Consider the following 14,974-nt stretch of genomic DNA (forward strand, 5'->3'; position numbering starts at 1 on the left):
ATGTCAGTATTTTATCTTACAAGAGTGCTCTCAGGAAGGGTTTCAAACACAACCCCGGGCCAGTTAAACTCCACAACCACCAAGGAAATGAACTACAATTATGCAAACAGAGAGAAGAATAGAAGGGCCTCGTCCAAGACGAGAATACCTCCCCCATTCCACAAAATGCTGAGGTTCTGCCCCGTCCACATTCCTCCACTACAGCTTGATTATTCCAAGCTGGGAGCCATCTGCCATGCCCCAAAACGTGCTTATAATGACCAGATCCTGACCCACCTGATTCCTCCAGCAGCTATTTGCTGGGGTGGCTCAGGGTGCACTTCACCAATATCTTAAGTATTTCTAAAAAGCAGGATTCCTGACAAAGATCTCTCTTTGTCCATCACGTTAAGAGTCGCTTAAAAACCACCAACCCCCCCCCCACCCTCCCCCAGAGAGCGGCAAATTCCTTGGAAGATAAAAGAAACAATGCAGTTGGGTCCTGACCTCGGGCTCCCCCTGCTCCCAGGCCAGGCTGGCCAGCAGCCCCACACTCCAGCTAATTTCCTTCTTTGCAAAACAATCACATTTGGAAGGCCAGCGATGTGCCAAGCGTTTCCAGTAAACCCTATAAATATCCCAGCTGGGCAGGCAGCCAGGGAGAGGCTGATTGTGGGGCTGGGCTGAGCTGTGCTGATAGAGAGCAGGAAGGGAAGGTGGGATGAGGAGCTGCTGCTCTCACACCCAGCTGCCTGGACAGAGCTAAGGACCACCCTGAAATCCACAGGATCCTGAGAAGCTCCGGAATTTCAGAGGATCTGACAATCTTTGGGTGGGAGGAGATTTAAAACCCATCTCATCCCACCCCCTGCCATGGCAGGGACACCTTGTGTCTATCCCAGGCTGCTCCAAGCCCTGTCCAGCCTGGCCTTGGGCACTGCCAGGGATCCAGGAGCAGCCCCAGCCCCAGCTGCACTGGGCACCTGTGCCAGGGCCTGCCCACCCTCCCAGCCAGGAATTCCTTCCCAATATCCATCCATCCCTGCTCCATGGAGGTTGGTTTTCATTTCTTGACCCCATTGATATTCCCATTCCATGGAGGTTGGTTTTCATTTCTTGACCCCATGGAAATCCCCATTCCATGGAGGTTGGTTTTCCTGCCTTGGCTCCATGGCTCAGTTTTATCTCAGATATTCCTGTTTAGCTCCACAACATGCCCCAAAATCCTACATCCATGGATTTGTGAAGTATTTACTGACTGCACAGGAGTTAAAACTGCCTCCAGCCCTAAGCAAGTGCATTTTGAGACAAAATCTGCAAGAGTGCCTGGAATTTGCATGTAAAATGGGGATAATTACCTCATGGTAATCAGCCAGAGCTGTTGAGGGAGCTGGGAACCTCTCCTGCCTGGAGTCCCATCCTTCCCTGGAGTGCACATGCAGGCCTGGGCTGCAGGGCCAGGTTTGCTGCATTCCCTGCTCCACAAAGAGGTGGAATTATCTGTCCAGGTGTCTGGGCACCATTGTCTGGGAGGAGCAGCCTCCAGGGCGAGCTGCATTTCCTATTCCAGCTCAGCAATCCCGGGAAGGAGAGCTGGGAATAGCACTGCAAGGAGGAGAGGGTGAGCAGGTGGTGTTGTGAGGAGCTTGCTAAAAGAGATCCCCCAGCGTCCATGAAATTATTCCAGGCTCAGAAGGAGGGAGCAGAGTGGACAAAGTCCAGGGTCATTACACTAATTGACACTTTACCTCCGGGAAGCCCCTGGAGATGCAATCAGGGCTGGATTGGAGAGCAGGGTCCCAGGCACAGGTGTGGGCTGTGCTTCCTTCATTTACTGTAATTGTGCCTTGGCAATCTGCTCCATCCTCCCCCCACAGCTCCTGGAACCTGCTCTGCTGCTTAACCCCAGCGTGGCCTCCCAGCACAGCCAGCCTGCAGGGAGGAGGGCTGGTCTCACCCAGAGCCAAACTCTGCTTTAATCCCCTGCTCCTGGGGCTTCCACCTGCAGGGACGGCTCCCTGCCATCATCAAATGCACCCTCAAACAGATCAGCACCCAAATAAATGCAGGGGCAATTCCAGCAGGGTTTCAGGATGTTTGTTTTACACCCCATGATTCACACTGTCTGTCCTGGGAGTGATGGTGAAACTGAGAGGACTGGGACAAAATGGGAATGATATTTTATAAAAACTCCCATAATGGGAGTCACAAAAACCTGACAAAGGGCTCTAGGCCAGGCTGGACAGGGCTTGGAGCAGCCAAAGGTGATGAGCTTCACACAGCTTAAAAGGCCCCTTCCAATCCAAGCCATTCCATGGTTCTAGGAACAGCAGCTCTCACATTGATATGAAGTTATGGGAAGAGCATAAAACGTGGCTAATGATACTTTACTTCCTTCTCCCCTGGAATTATTTTAATTAAAACCATTATTTTTAATTCTGAAATACACCCAGATTCTGATAATTTGATTTTATCTGTTATCAGCGCTTTGAGGCTTCGCAGCACCGTGGTATCCAAGTCTTGATCTTGTCTGATTACTCAGTCTTCCTCAGTTCCTCTCTTCTATTATCAAGTTTATTTGCAATTTAAGGTCTGCACAATGCAGGAGGCAGAGACAGGTTTGGGGCTCTGCTGCTGGAATTACTGGAGAGACTCAGAGGAGCCAAAGGAAAACAAATGAGGAACCAAAGGCTGAAGGTGGCCCTTACCCTGAGTCACCTCTGGTCCAGCAGCATTTTGGGCCCAGTGGCCACAGGAAACCTTGGAATTCCAGAATCATCCAGGCTGGAAGAGGCCTCCAGGGTGGGAGAGCCCAAGCTGGGATGATCAGCACACTCCTTGCAGCAAGGAGATGTGGTGGTGCTGATCCTCCACCTGCTCACCTCTTTTCATGGAACTTTTCCCTCCCCAGCTCCCAGAATCCTGGATTTCAGTGCCAGGAACCCCCAGCACTGACATGGCAAAGGGGATAAAGGTGGAGTGAGGAGTGAGGCCTTCATCTGGGGGGGACAGGTGACAGGAAATAACAGCTATCCACTGATCCTGCTGCTGGCTGCTCCTGTGCTCTTCCTGAACTTGCATTTTCAGTGCTATTCCTGAATCACAGTTTATGTTCTGTGTTCTTCAGGGCACTTTCTTGTGGCTGCAGCACTGCCTGGACCTGTCTGTGGAGATGATGATGATGAAGCTGATGGTGTCCATGTCAAACTGCATTTTGCATTTTTCCCAGCTGTTTCATGCAGCTTTTTTTCTCCCAATACTCCTTTTCGTGCAGCATGACTCCACCCAGAGCTCCTGAGGGCTGATGCAGCACGAGCTCCAGGCTGGTCCCAGACCCTGGGAAAGGGCAGCCAGGGCCCCAGAGGTGTTTGTGCCCATTCCCAGTCTCCAGGCTGCTGATTCTCCTCCACAGGTGGGTTTTGTTTCCCCCTCCTCCCTCCAGCTGGCTCTGCACCAGTCCCACCTGGCTCCCCTGCCTCTCCCCACCTTGCTGCAGCCATTCCCAGCGTGGTTGCTGCTCCATGGTTGTTATTGCCACCTCTGAGGCTCCTCAGCCATAATTTCCACATTTCAGTGTCTAATTCACCCCTGCAATGCAGCTGGTGCCATCTCCCCCTTTTCTAGGATGAGGAGCCAGCATCTCCCCCAGGCACAACCCTTGCTCTTTGTTATTATTCACATTTCCCCCCCTGTTTTGCACCTTCTCTCTCTTCCCCACAGCCAGCTTTGTGCCCTGAGCACTAAGGTGAGACTGGCAACTTTTCTGTCAGATCCTTTCCCCTTTAGCTTCCCTTCAGGAGCTCCTTCCCTTTTTTTTCTGGCTCCATAACCACTGCAATTACCTCTCTGATGATTTCCTGAATTTTCCATCTGCTCGAAATAGGCACTTGTGAGCTCTCTTCTTAATTAATGTGTTCTAAAATCATTATGTTCATCAACCAAGCCTTATCACTTCCATTTTCTTCCATAATAGTAAAATCCATTGCCCTAAGTAAAACACAGGAATTTTGATGTTCATAATTCAATAAACTCATGGCTCAGAGCAGAAGCTGCTACAAACCTGCAGTAACAACAAGGTGTGAGCAGGCTATACTTACCCTGTCCTCACTTGTTACTAAGCTTTGCACCTCTGGCTCAAACTGGCAGCGTTTCAGAGATTTCTGTTATAAATTCCTTGGCTTCAAAACACTTTCTGTACTTCAGGCTGCATTAGGTATTTTACTAACTGTATTTTCAGCTGTGCCAGCTTTGCTTTTTAGATAGATATATATATAAAAATACATATTTATATATATCTAAATTTATAAATATAAATATGAAATATTTATATAGATAATCATTATGCAGTATTTCAGTAAATGTCTGTATAAACAATAATCTGACTCAGATAATAAAACTGACAACTGCTTGTGAAGATGGTACCAACAGATAATTCTGCTGAATTTGTCACATTGCAGAAACAAGTTCCCTCTGTGGTACTTAGCACACACACCACAGCCCAAAGATAACAGAATCTGGCCAAGGAAAAAACCTATCAGATCTTTTAGTTCTGCATTTGGATAAATTTGGTAACAAGGGCAGTTATTGCATGCAGGGAGGAAACAAAGCCCTGCTCAGAGTCAGGGAAATGCTTCTGCTTTCTGTGCTGCCCCACACACATTCTTGGTTACAGTTTAAAGTTGAGAGCTATAAACAAAGAGAGATTTTCTGTCCCCAGCCTGCACTGACCTAGGTGACAAAAAGGCACAAAGGGCTCACCTCTCACCACCAGGGATGAGGTGACTCCTACACAAGGGTCCAAAGGGGCTCCAGGAGAGCTGGAGAGAGGCTTTGGACAAGGGCTGGAGGGACAGGAGCCAGGGAATGGCTCCCAGTGCCAGAGGGCAGGGCTGGATGGGAGATTGGGCATGAATTGCTCCCTGGCAGGGTGGGCAGGCCCTGGCACAGGTGCCCAGAGCAGCTGGGGCTGCCCCTGCATCCCTGGCAGTGCCCAAGGCCAGGCTGGACAGGGCTGGGAGCACCTGGGACAGTGGGAGGTGTCCCTGCCATGGCAGGGGTGGCACTGGGTGAGCTTTGAGGTTCTTCCAAGCCAACCCACTGCAGGATTCCAGGATATTTCAAGGCAAAGGAGCAAACACAACTGTGTCCCTTGGCAGAGGATCAGCAGCAGCAGCAGCAGGAAGAGAAGCCCCAGCCATGCTGGGGGGGCTGTTCCCAGAGCAGCTGAGGGCAGGGGGGCAGCACCACAAGGGAACAATGGGCAGGGAGCTCAGCAGTGCCAGACCTGTCCCCACACCTGGCATTTCCTGAGCCATCCTTCAGTGCTTGAGGAGCTCCTTTTGCTGGCACTGTTTGCAGACAGGCTCCAGGAAATGCAGGGAGCAGCGTGAGGAAGAGGAAGGACTTGTCCTGCCTCACCAAGAACCCCAGGGAGCTGCACTTGTCACTGCTGCCTCTGGCTCTTGCAGCACTTGCATCTTCAGGGATCCCTTTAGCAGCCGCTTCAGCAAAGACTGAAAAGCTTTGTTTGATTTTTGGAAAAACAGGTTATTTCTATCCACTCATCTTCCTAATACAGAGTAACAATCATGGAATGGTTTGGGTGGGAAGAGACCTCAAAGCTCATCTAGTTCCACCCCCCATGAGATAACTCAAATTGTGGTGGGCTTGGCAGGGCCAGGTTAATGGTCCTAAGGGTCCAATCTTAAATATTCCCCTGAATCTCTAAAGCTGCAGCCTTGAAGAACTGTCCCTGTGTGTCCTGGCCCTGCAGGTCAGGGTGCTGCTGCAGGTAACTGAGCTGCTGGTTCCTGGGATTCCCTGGCTCTGAGATCCCAAATACAGAAGCAGTGGATCCCTCTGGAGGTGCATGTGATGCCAGCCCCTCCTGAGCAGCAGGGACACCCACTGCTGGTGGCTTTGCATGTGACCCCCACTCCAAACTCATGTAAATCAAGAGAGATGACAGATTATTAAAACCATTCCAAGGGAGAAGAAAAGGCTGCACTAAATAAGGAATAAATGTAATGAAAAGTGAGCAAAAGCAGGCAGGGAGAACAGAGGCAGCACGTAGGGACAGACAGATGCAGGCTGGGAGCAGGATGCTGGATTCCCTTTGGAGAAACATTAGTGTGGGGACTCCCAGCAGGCTCCCTGCCAAGGGGGATAATTAAGCTAAATAAAAATACACACCAGGAACAGCTCCACAAATGAGGATAATTTAATTACCACATTCGATAGAGCAGACCCACTTCCCATGAGTTTTCCATTGTGACCAGAGAGGAGACAATAGCAGCAGAATGTGCTGGAGAAAGGAGGAGTGGTGTGCTGAAATCAGGGTTTCTATTAGGGGCTGCATAATAAACACCAGCCCAGCTCTCCATAATCGGGTCATAATCTTGCCATAAAATTCAATCAGAGCAACAGCTTGTGAATATCCAAAAAATCAATGCAGCCATATGAGCAATGATTGCAGTTGGAACCCTGGAATTTATTTCGATGCTCACTCTGGGGTGGTGGGAAGGGGCAGTGGAATCACAGGGAAGCAGGTGCTGCAAACACCTCTGGGAAGAGCTCCTCTGCCTCAAATCCAGAGGAAACACAAAAAGAAGGCCAAAATCACAGAGTCTTTAGGGCTGAGAGTTCTAGAGCTCATCCAGTGCAATCCCCTGGCAGGGCAGGATCACCTGGAGCAGGTGACAAAGGTGACAGACACAGCAGGCAAGCTACAGTTCAGTTACTGCTACCCATTCTTTTCATTTTTGGAAAAAGAGATTCTTTCTATACACTCATTTCCTAAAACAGAATCACAGAATCCTGGAATGGTTTGGGTTGGAAGGACCTTAAAGCCCATCCAGTGCCAGCCCTGCCATGGCAGGGACACCTCCCACTGTCCCAGGGTGCCCCAAACCCAGCCTGGCCTTGGGCACTGCCAGGGATGCAGGGGCAGCCCCAGCTGCTCTGGGCACCAGGAGCTCAGCACCCTCCCAGCCAGGAATTTCTCCCCAGTATCCCATCCATCCCTGCCCTCTGGGGAAGCCATTCCCTGGGTCCTGTCCCTCCATCCCTTGGGAATGACCCAGTTGTTAAATTTCCCTGGAATCCCAGCCTGGTTTGGTTTCACTGAGCTGTATTTCCAGCCTTGGGGCTGCAGCTGTGCTCTGTTCATTAGTGCTGGAATGCAGTGGGAGCAGAGCCCCCAAAGAGCTTTACCCAGTGCTGATGCCCCTCTAAAGTGCTCTGTTAAGTGAGAGAGAATGGAAATATTTTCCCTCCCTCCTCTCTCCAGTGAAAACACTCCGTGGGCAGCACAGGCTCAGCTCCTCTGGAAGGAATGGGGTGAGGGTGTCCACTCAATTATTCAAACCAGCTGAGTAATGGCAGCCCTGTCAGCTCAGGAAACATCTCTGCCTCTCCAGGCTGCTGCACAAACCCAGCTCTGGGCAGGCAGTCCCAGCAGCTCCTGTTCCTTCTTGATTTAATTCCACACTGTCCCTGTCAGAGCCCCTGGCAGGGATGAGGCTGAGTGTCCCTGGATTTGCTGCAGGGAGGGAGGCAAGAAGGGAGGTGGGGACACCTTGGGAGCATTTTTGGAGGTGGCAGGGCTCTTTGTGGGCTCTGCTGACTGCATAAATCCTTGTGGGAATCTCCCAGGGCATGGTGTGTGCCAAAGATAAATATTACAATAGCAGGCTTAGAGGAGAATGGATTCAGACAGCCAGGAGAGCCCGAGGAAGGAGCAGGATTGGCACAAAGTCCTCCTGCTCAACACCCTCTGGAGAAGCTCCCTTGGCTGGGGTAGGACACTGGAAGGTGACCAGTGTGCCCTCCAGAGGTTCCAGCACCACACAGGTTATTTATTTATTTATTTGTTTGTTTATGTCTCCCCTGGCCCCAAAGCTCCCCAGCAGCTCTGTCTGAATGTGCTGCACCCAGCCCTGGCCTGGCCAAAAATTGGTGTTTTCCTCCTCCCCACACAACAGGCTGACAGGTCCATGTGCACACCCATCTCACCTGACCACCCAAAACCAAGGTTTCTGTTCCTTCTCCTGAGAAAAAGCCAGCAGGAAAGCCATTGTTTCCCAGCAGGGCTTTCTGGGACAGCTTTTAAAGCAGATTTCAAGAACCAGCAAATAAATGTTGAACAGTGACACTGCTGAGTTTTCAGGACAGCCCATGAAGTGGCTCACCTCAAGGGGTACTTCTCCCCAGGGTCCCTGCCCAGGTGGAAGAGCAGGGGCAGGTAGGTGTGCTCCTCCTGGGTGTGTGTGGTCACTCCAGCCACGCTCTGGCCAGGACAGAAATCGATGCCCTGCAGGAAAAAGGAGAGAGGTCATCAAAGGTGATGCAGGGCAGGCAGCAGAACTTGAGCTGATGCCACTTTCTCCAGCAACAAACCTCAGGATTATTTTAAACCAAGAGTCCACTTCAATCTCCAAAACACATTCTGAGCTGGTAGGGTAAAATAAGGTGAGCAAGTGGTGTTGCACTAAGAGCTGAAGCAAGGCTGTGCATGCTTGTCTTATAAAAATATAATCCCAATAAAATATTCATTAAAATGAAATGGCAGAACAAAAGACAAAGAGGTGGAAGCATTTAATCATAAAAATTCTGCACGTGGAAAGGATTTTCTGGCTGGTTTTTCTGGCTTTGGAAAGCCCCAGGAAGATGGGATTGCTTGACACTTCTGATCAAACCAAACCAAACCAAACCCCAGAGAGACATCCAGACACCCTGAGAGGCAGCAGGCACCTGAAAACTCCCCTGGCAGCACCTGAGGGATCAGTTTCTCTGAGAAATGAAGCAAATCTGGTTAATTTTATAAAAACTGGTGTGTTTTCAATTCGATTCATGGCAAGCTGGTTTTGAGGCATGACAGTGGGGATGGGAGTGCTGCAGAAGGGGAGACATTGCCCCATCCTGTCTGTGGCCATCTGGGGGGGCACAAGGTGGGATTTTCCCTGCAGCAGCACTGGATTTGAAGGGCTCAGCTCCTGGCAATGTCCTGGGGAAGCAGCTGGGAGCAGCAAGGGGTTAAATGCAGGCTGGGCACCAGAGCTGCCAGCTCCATCTGCCCCAGCCCTGCCAGCCCCCCTCCCTCCCTCCCTCCCTCCCTCCCCAGCCCTGATTTGCCAGCTGGGAGCTCCCTAATCCCTGGCCTGCAGCCTCCAGGGCCACCAGAGCCCATTTAAACCCCTGCAAGAGCCAAAAATGCAAAAAGCACTCATTTCCCTGGGCAGGCAATAAAGCAGGGCCCCCTAGCCCAGCCCAGCCCAGCCCAGCCAGGCCTGGCCCCAAATGGACTTGTTAAAGCTGGGTTTTACAATTCCAGCCCCCATGCTGCTCCTCACAATCCCAAAGTGCCCCAAGACATGGACAGAGACATGGAGAGCAGTAAATGGGAGTGCTTCAAGGCAAGGGGGAAAGCAGCTGTAGCATTTGCTTATAAAACAAACTGAAAAGGCTCTCTACAGATGTTGGTAGGATTTGATTGGCAAACAATTTTCTAAAAATATCCCGTGTTTTTAATGGACAGCTGGTCAGTGGAGCAGTTAATATTCTGCTTTTCAATAAAGCAAGAAGTTTAGAAGCCCATGAAATCCCATTTATCTGCACAGGGCTATAGATTCCTGAATCACTGACTGGAAAAATAAGGGAGTTGCTTGATAGGTTGGAGTGGCCCTACCAATAATGGACTTTAAATGGATACAAAACTGATTGACCTTCCCAGCCTGTGATGCCACAGGCCTCTGAAACACGCAGGCAAAAGAGATTTTTGTGGGTTTTTTTTCCCCACAAAAGGACCAGTTAATGAAAAGGTATCAAAGCCTCCATAACATCCAAATTATAATTTGGATGCAAATCAAACAAGCAATTTAATTAAGAGCCTGCTAATTGGTACAATGCTCCTCGCTGCAAATGCTTCAGTGTGAAAGATTTTCGTCTCTGGGGTGTTTGTTTAGACATTGCTCTGTTTCTATTTTATCTTGTGTTTCCCAGGAAATCCTTGCAGCCCAGACTCCAAAACACAATCCCAAAGATTCCCAGGAAAGAAAATGCTGGGACAATTTACCTGATGCCACCAGCCCAAAGCCACCTGTCATTCTAATTTAAGCATTCAGTGCCCTCTTGAAAAGCAGTCTAGTGGAGAAAAGTCAAATAAATAAATAGGTAAGTAAATAAAACCCCAAGAATACCATTTTAGGACATTTCTAAGGCATTCCAAGTTTATCCCTGCAAATAAAATGGAATATTGCTACTTTTATGTACTCTGTGAGTCAATATTCAACTGCAGAGAGAGCTTCAAAGATTTTCTATCTACTCATCAACAAATTAGTAAAAAAAAAAAAAAGCTATAAATATACAAAATTCAATGTTATTTATTTTGTATAGGTAGGTTTGGTGATGTTTGGAGCTGGAGAAGAGCCAAGAGCTGCCTAAGCCTGTCCTAGCCAGCAGGATAACACCAATTCCTGTCTCCTGTTACCCCTAAAACTGTTCATTGTCACACTGCTCATAGCAATATGTGCAGGATCAATAATTTGGGCACATTCTGTTTTTTGTCCCTGCTCCCTATCCAAGGTAAGGCTGGAGTCCCCATCCCTGCAGGTGCTCAGGGAAGGCCTGGATGTGGCTCAGGGCTCACACCTGGGGACTGGTCCCTCCATGACCCTGGGGGCTTTTCCAGCCTCCAGGGCTCACTGATCAAACAGAGCACAAAGGTCACAAACTCCCTGGGTTTCAGCAAACTCTTGGGGTTTTCTCCTCCTGAAAAAACCAAACCAGTGGCTCCTTTCTGGAGCATCTCCTGCCTTCTGAGGGAGCCCAAACACAGCATCAAAGCTCCTGCCCAGCTCTTACAGTGCTTGCCACCACCACAGAAACCTGTTGGCTGCAGGACAGATCCCAACAATCCTTTCCTTCAATGATTCTGATTAAAACATGACATTCCCTGCCCACCAGGTGAGCCTTCCAGCCATCACCACCCCTGGCCTTCTCAGCAATCTCAGAGCCCGGGTTGTTTTTCCATCCCTGGGATACAGCAGCCTTTGGTTGCACAGCTTTAATTTCCAGAGCAAATGGCCCACAGATGCTGTGTCAATATAGACATGAGACAAACACAGCCAGTTGCCAGTTTGGGCTCCCTGCCAAGAGATGGAATCACCACTTGTGTTAACGGGAGCCCTCTGGCAATTGCTCAGCCTGGCTGCAGCCCAGCCCAGCCCAGCTCTGCCTCCTGCTCTGCTCTCCTCACCCCCCAGCACCAGCAGGGCACCAAAAGCAGGTGAACACTGCAAGCAGAAAAGCACAGCTGGCAATTAAAGCCTGGAATTTTTGTTTCTTGCTGTAAACGGCACCCTTGGCCTCCTGGCCATGCCTGGAGAAATCCCCCTTGGGATCAGCTGCAAGTGGGGGTGCCAGGCTTCAACCCCGTGCACCCAGAACTGCTGCTGATGGGTTTAGAGGCTGGAAGAGCCCCTGGGATGGGCAACCCCAGAGATGACGGGCACCCCTTGGGGATAAGTGGCCCCCAGAGATGATGGGCAGCCCTTTGGGGATGATGGGCAGCCCCTGGGATGATGGGCACTCCCAGGGATGATGGGCACTCCCAGGGATGATGGGCACTCCCAGGGATGATGGGCAGCCCCTGGGGATGACAGGCAGCCCCTGGGATGATGGACAGCCCTTGGGGATGATGGGCAGCCCCTGGGATGATGGGCACTCCCAGGGATGATGGACAGCCCTTGGGAATGATGGACAGCCCTTGGGAATGATGGGCAGCCCCTGGGATGATGGGCAGCACTCAGGGATGATGGGCAGCCCTTGGGAATGATGGGCAGCACTCAGGGATGATGGGCAGCCCCTGGGATGATGGGCAGCCCCTGGGATGATGGACAGCCCTTGGGGATGATGGACAGCCCCTGGGATGATGGGCACTCCCAGGGATGATGGGCACTCCCAGGGGATGACGGGCAGCCCCGGGATGGGCAGCGCAGCGAGCTCCGATCGATGCCTGGTTCTTATGCTCAGAGGACCAAAATCAAATGTCATTATTTGTGAGGTTCTACTTGACTTCACATCCCCGGTGCAGAAAAGGCTTTATCGATCCCTTCACGTGCAGGAGAAGGGCAATGGCAGAGCCTGACTGGAATAACCCCTCTGGCATTTCACATTAAAACAACAGCGGCAGCTTTAGAGCCACAGCTCGAGGAATCCCAGGGCAGGCTCCCAACAAGCTGACAGCACAAAGGTTGATGTTATCAGCCCCTCTCCCACAACCAAAGGGCGTTTCCCGCCTCTTTTCCTTCGTTATTTTCCCCCCTTCTTGCCTCAGTGCTCTTGGGAGGTACAAGGGCTGTTCTGTGCTGGATGCTTTTGGTGGGAGGCAGAGAAAAGGAAATTTCCTTTCTGCTACCTCCATTCCTGCCTCCTCTATCCAGCAGCACTACATTAGGAAATTCCTGAGGACTTGCTGTCTATTCTGGTAAATTTATAGAAAATACCCATTTTTTACCCTTTCAGACCCCTACTTCCAAAACCCCCAGCATTTGACAGGTGGCTGCCAGTAGAAGTCCTGTGTGTTTTCACTGTCCAAGAGGGATCTCCCCAGGTTTATCCTCAGTTCTCCCTTTGCTCCTGCACACATGGCTATTTTCATCACTGCTGATTTTTGCTACAAGGGAAAAAAGGTGAACAACAATGGAAAAGCTTTGATATCCAGCAGTCCTGGAGCAGCAGGGACTCAGCCCACGTGCAGGAGGCAGATTTTTCTGCCTCTATCAAACTGTTTAAAAATACAAACACATTTTTCAAGTCAGGCTTCCTTTCATCTCCCTCTGTCCCATTTATCACCTCTTGAATGTCAGAGATGTCAAATTATGTAAACATGAGCCACCTATATAGATGGAAGGCAGGTAAACAGCTCCAAATAAGCATCCTGTGCAATCCTCAGGGAAAATGTCCCACAAAATGCTTACTCCCACTTGATTCTGTGAGTGAGCCTTCCCTTCATGCCTTCAAGAGACCACCCCCTCAAGAATCAAGAAATCCAGTTAATCCAGCAGAAAAGGCAGCATCAAGGTATCCTCCAGCACTGAGACAGACTACAAGACTTCCTGACAGGAGTCAGACTAGAAAAAAAAATTGCTTGGGGGTTAAAAAATAAACAAACAAAAGCTGGGAAGAACAGAACAGCACAATTCATCTGTGTGTCAGATGACAAGCCCTAATCCCAGGCCATAAGGCAGAGATGCAGACCAGTAAGGGCAGGCTGCTGTCATGGGACTGGGGGATGACAGCAAACCTGTGTGCTGCCTGCACGGGATGTTTCCAGAGCAAATATTCCGAGTGCCAGATGGAGAGAGGAGCCTTCAGAGCCCTGCTCTGCTCTGCTGTGCCTGCTGCAGGCTGTGTGTCCCTGGTAGGTTTTCATTTGTGTGTACATCCTTTATTACTGAACCAACTCACACCCCATCAAACACAGCTTTCCACATCCTCCCTCGCCATCCTGCTCATCCCAAACAGGCACCAGCTCCCCATTTTCCAGTAGCAGCGTGAAAATGGGGTTGTGGCTGCTTTAATGAGATAATCCCATCTAAAAGTCAAACAAAAAATGGGAATTAAACCCGGGGCAAGTTTACTGTATCAGTGATTTTCCACACAGTCAATTACCAAGGGACTTCTGAAAGTGCAAGGAGGGCTGGCTAAAGTCTGTCAAAACCATGAAATATTCCCCTGCTCATAAAACAAACCTCTCCAAAATGGGCAGGCAGCTGTTTTGCCACATCTGGCCAACTTCAGCTCTCTGTCCAATGGATGACAGGAAAACCACATATTCCAGGTCTGAGTGGGGACCTTCCCACTGAGAGTTTCGTATCTGGAAGTCTCACTGGATTCACAATGAGGAAAGACCTCTAAAGATCATACAATTAACAAATCCTCATTAGCTGGAGCTCTACTGGGATGGCAAGTCAACCTTATTGAACAAACAGCCAACAGTCAGAATTCCAAATGCCACAGATGTGCATGGATTTATAGTTGTTTTTCAAATGGAATTAGCAAACAAAGTGGCCTCTTTGATTCCAGAGTCCAATATCAACACAGCTGGGAAGCCCAGTGACTGAAAGAGGGAACTGTGTTGTAAGGTGAGCTTAGAAACTCCTCCAGCAGGGCTGGGAGCTGTGGAGCTGCTCTGCATTCTGATTTATTTCTATTTTTAAACTTGCGAGGTTTGTAATTAATGGCTCGAAGACATGAGGAGAATTGGAACAAATCTCAGCCTCAGCTTCCTCTGCGTGTTGTTAATGGCTGCTCTGGCCACTAATGTGCTCCAATTTTCCCCACATCAAGCTCATGTGATCCAAGCTGCAGGAAAGAGAGTGGATTTGTAATCATCTCTCTGATGTACAGGATAATTGCTGACTTTTATCAGACAGCAGTTAAACAAAGACTTGGAAAGAAATAAATATTCCTTAATTGCAGCACTGCCACTGCTCACAGTGGGAGAGCCTCTGGAAGGAGTAGCTGGTCCCCATTATCACTGTTCCACACTCAGACGTGGAGGAATGAGTTGAGTTCCATGCAGGGGTTTATTTATTTCCCAACTGGAATGAGGGTTTGTGCTTTTATCACCACGGAGAGCGAGGATTGCTGTGGGAATCTGCCACCCCTGCACCCAAACACACAGACAGAGGAGCTCCCAGTTCCTCCCAACCAGGGAAAACCCTCCACGGGTGATAAACAGGTTTTACTCACACACAAGACAAATAAATGATCTCATTTTATCTGTGTGGAATTAGCACCGAGACAGAGCATAAAAAACGTTTCTAGAGCCAACTTTCCTTTCCTGCCTGCTCCCTGTAAAACAAGCTTTAAATCCTGAAGCGCTGCAGTCTGAAAAAAGACAAACACACACATTTACAGCCCTGAATGGAAATGACTCCCTTGGAGCTGACACTTCCTTCTACCCCCAGGACATCCCAGTGAAAGAATCCCT

The 14,974-nt window shown here is 49.8% G+C and overlaps 1 protein-coding gene across 6 annotated transcripts in view; it reads right to left on the reverse strand.

Annotated features, from left to right (window-relative positions):
* Positions 1-14,974, reverse strand: part of GALNS (galactosamine (N-acetyl)-6-sulfatase) — a 49,336-nt gene that overhangs the window by 13,614 nt on the left and 20,748 nt on the right. For all 6 annotated transcript variants that reach the window (XR_004980965.1, XR_004980968.1, XR_004980967.2 and 3 more), the window contains one exon: positions 8,169-8,290. Coding sequence is in view for 2 of the 6 variants with exons in the window: in XM_036390154.2 (XP_036246047.1) it covers positions 8,169-8,290 (122 nt within the window). In the remaining 4 variants the exon portion in view is untranslated. The remainder of the gene's footprint in view (positions 1-8,168; positions 8,291-14,974) is intronic.

The sequence above is a fragment of the Molothrus ater genome, chromosome 12, assembly GCF_012460135.2.
Source record: "Molothrus ater isolate BHLD 08-10-18 breed brown headed cowbird chromosome 12, BPBGC_Mater_1.1, whole genome shotgun sequence".
Lineage (NCBI taxonomy): Eukaryota > Metazoa > Chordata > Aves > Passeriformes > Icteridae > Molothrus > Molothrus ater.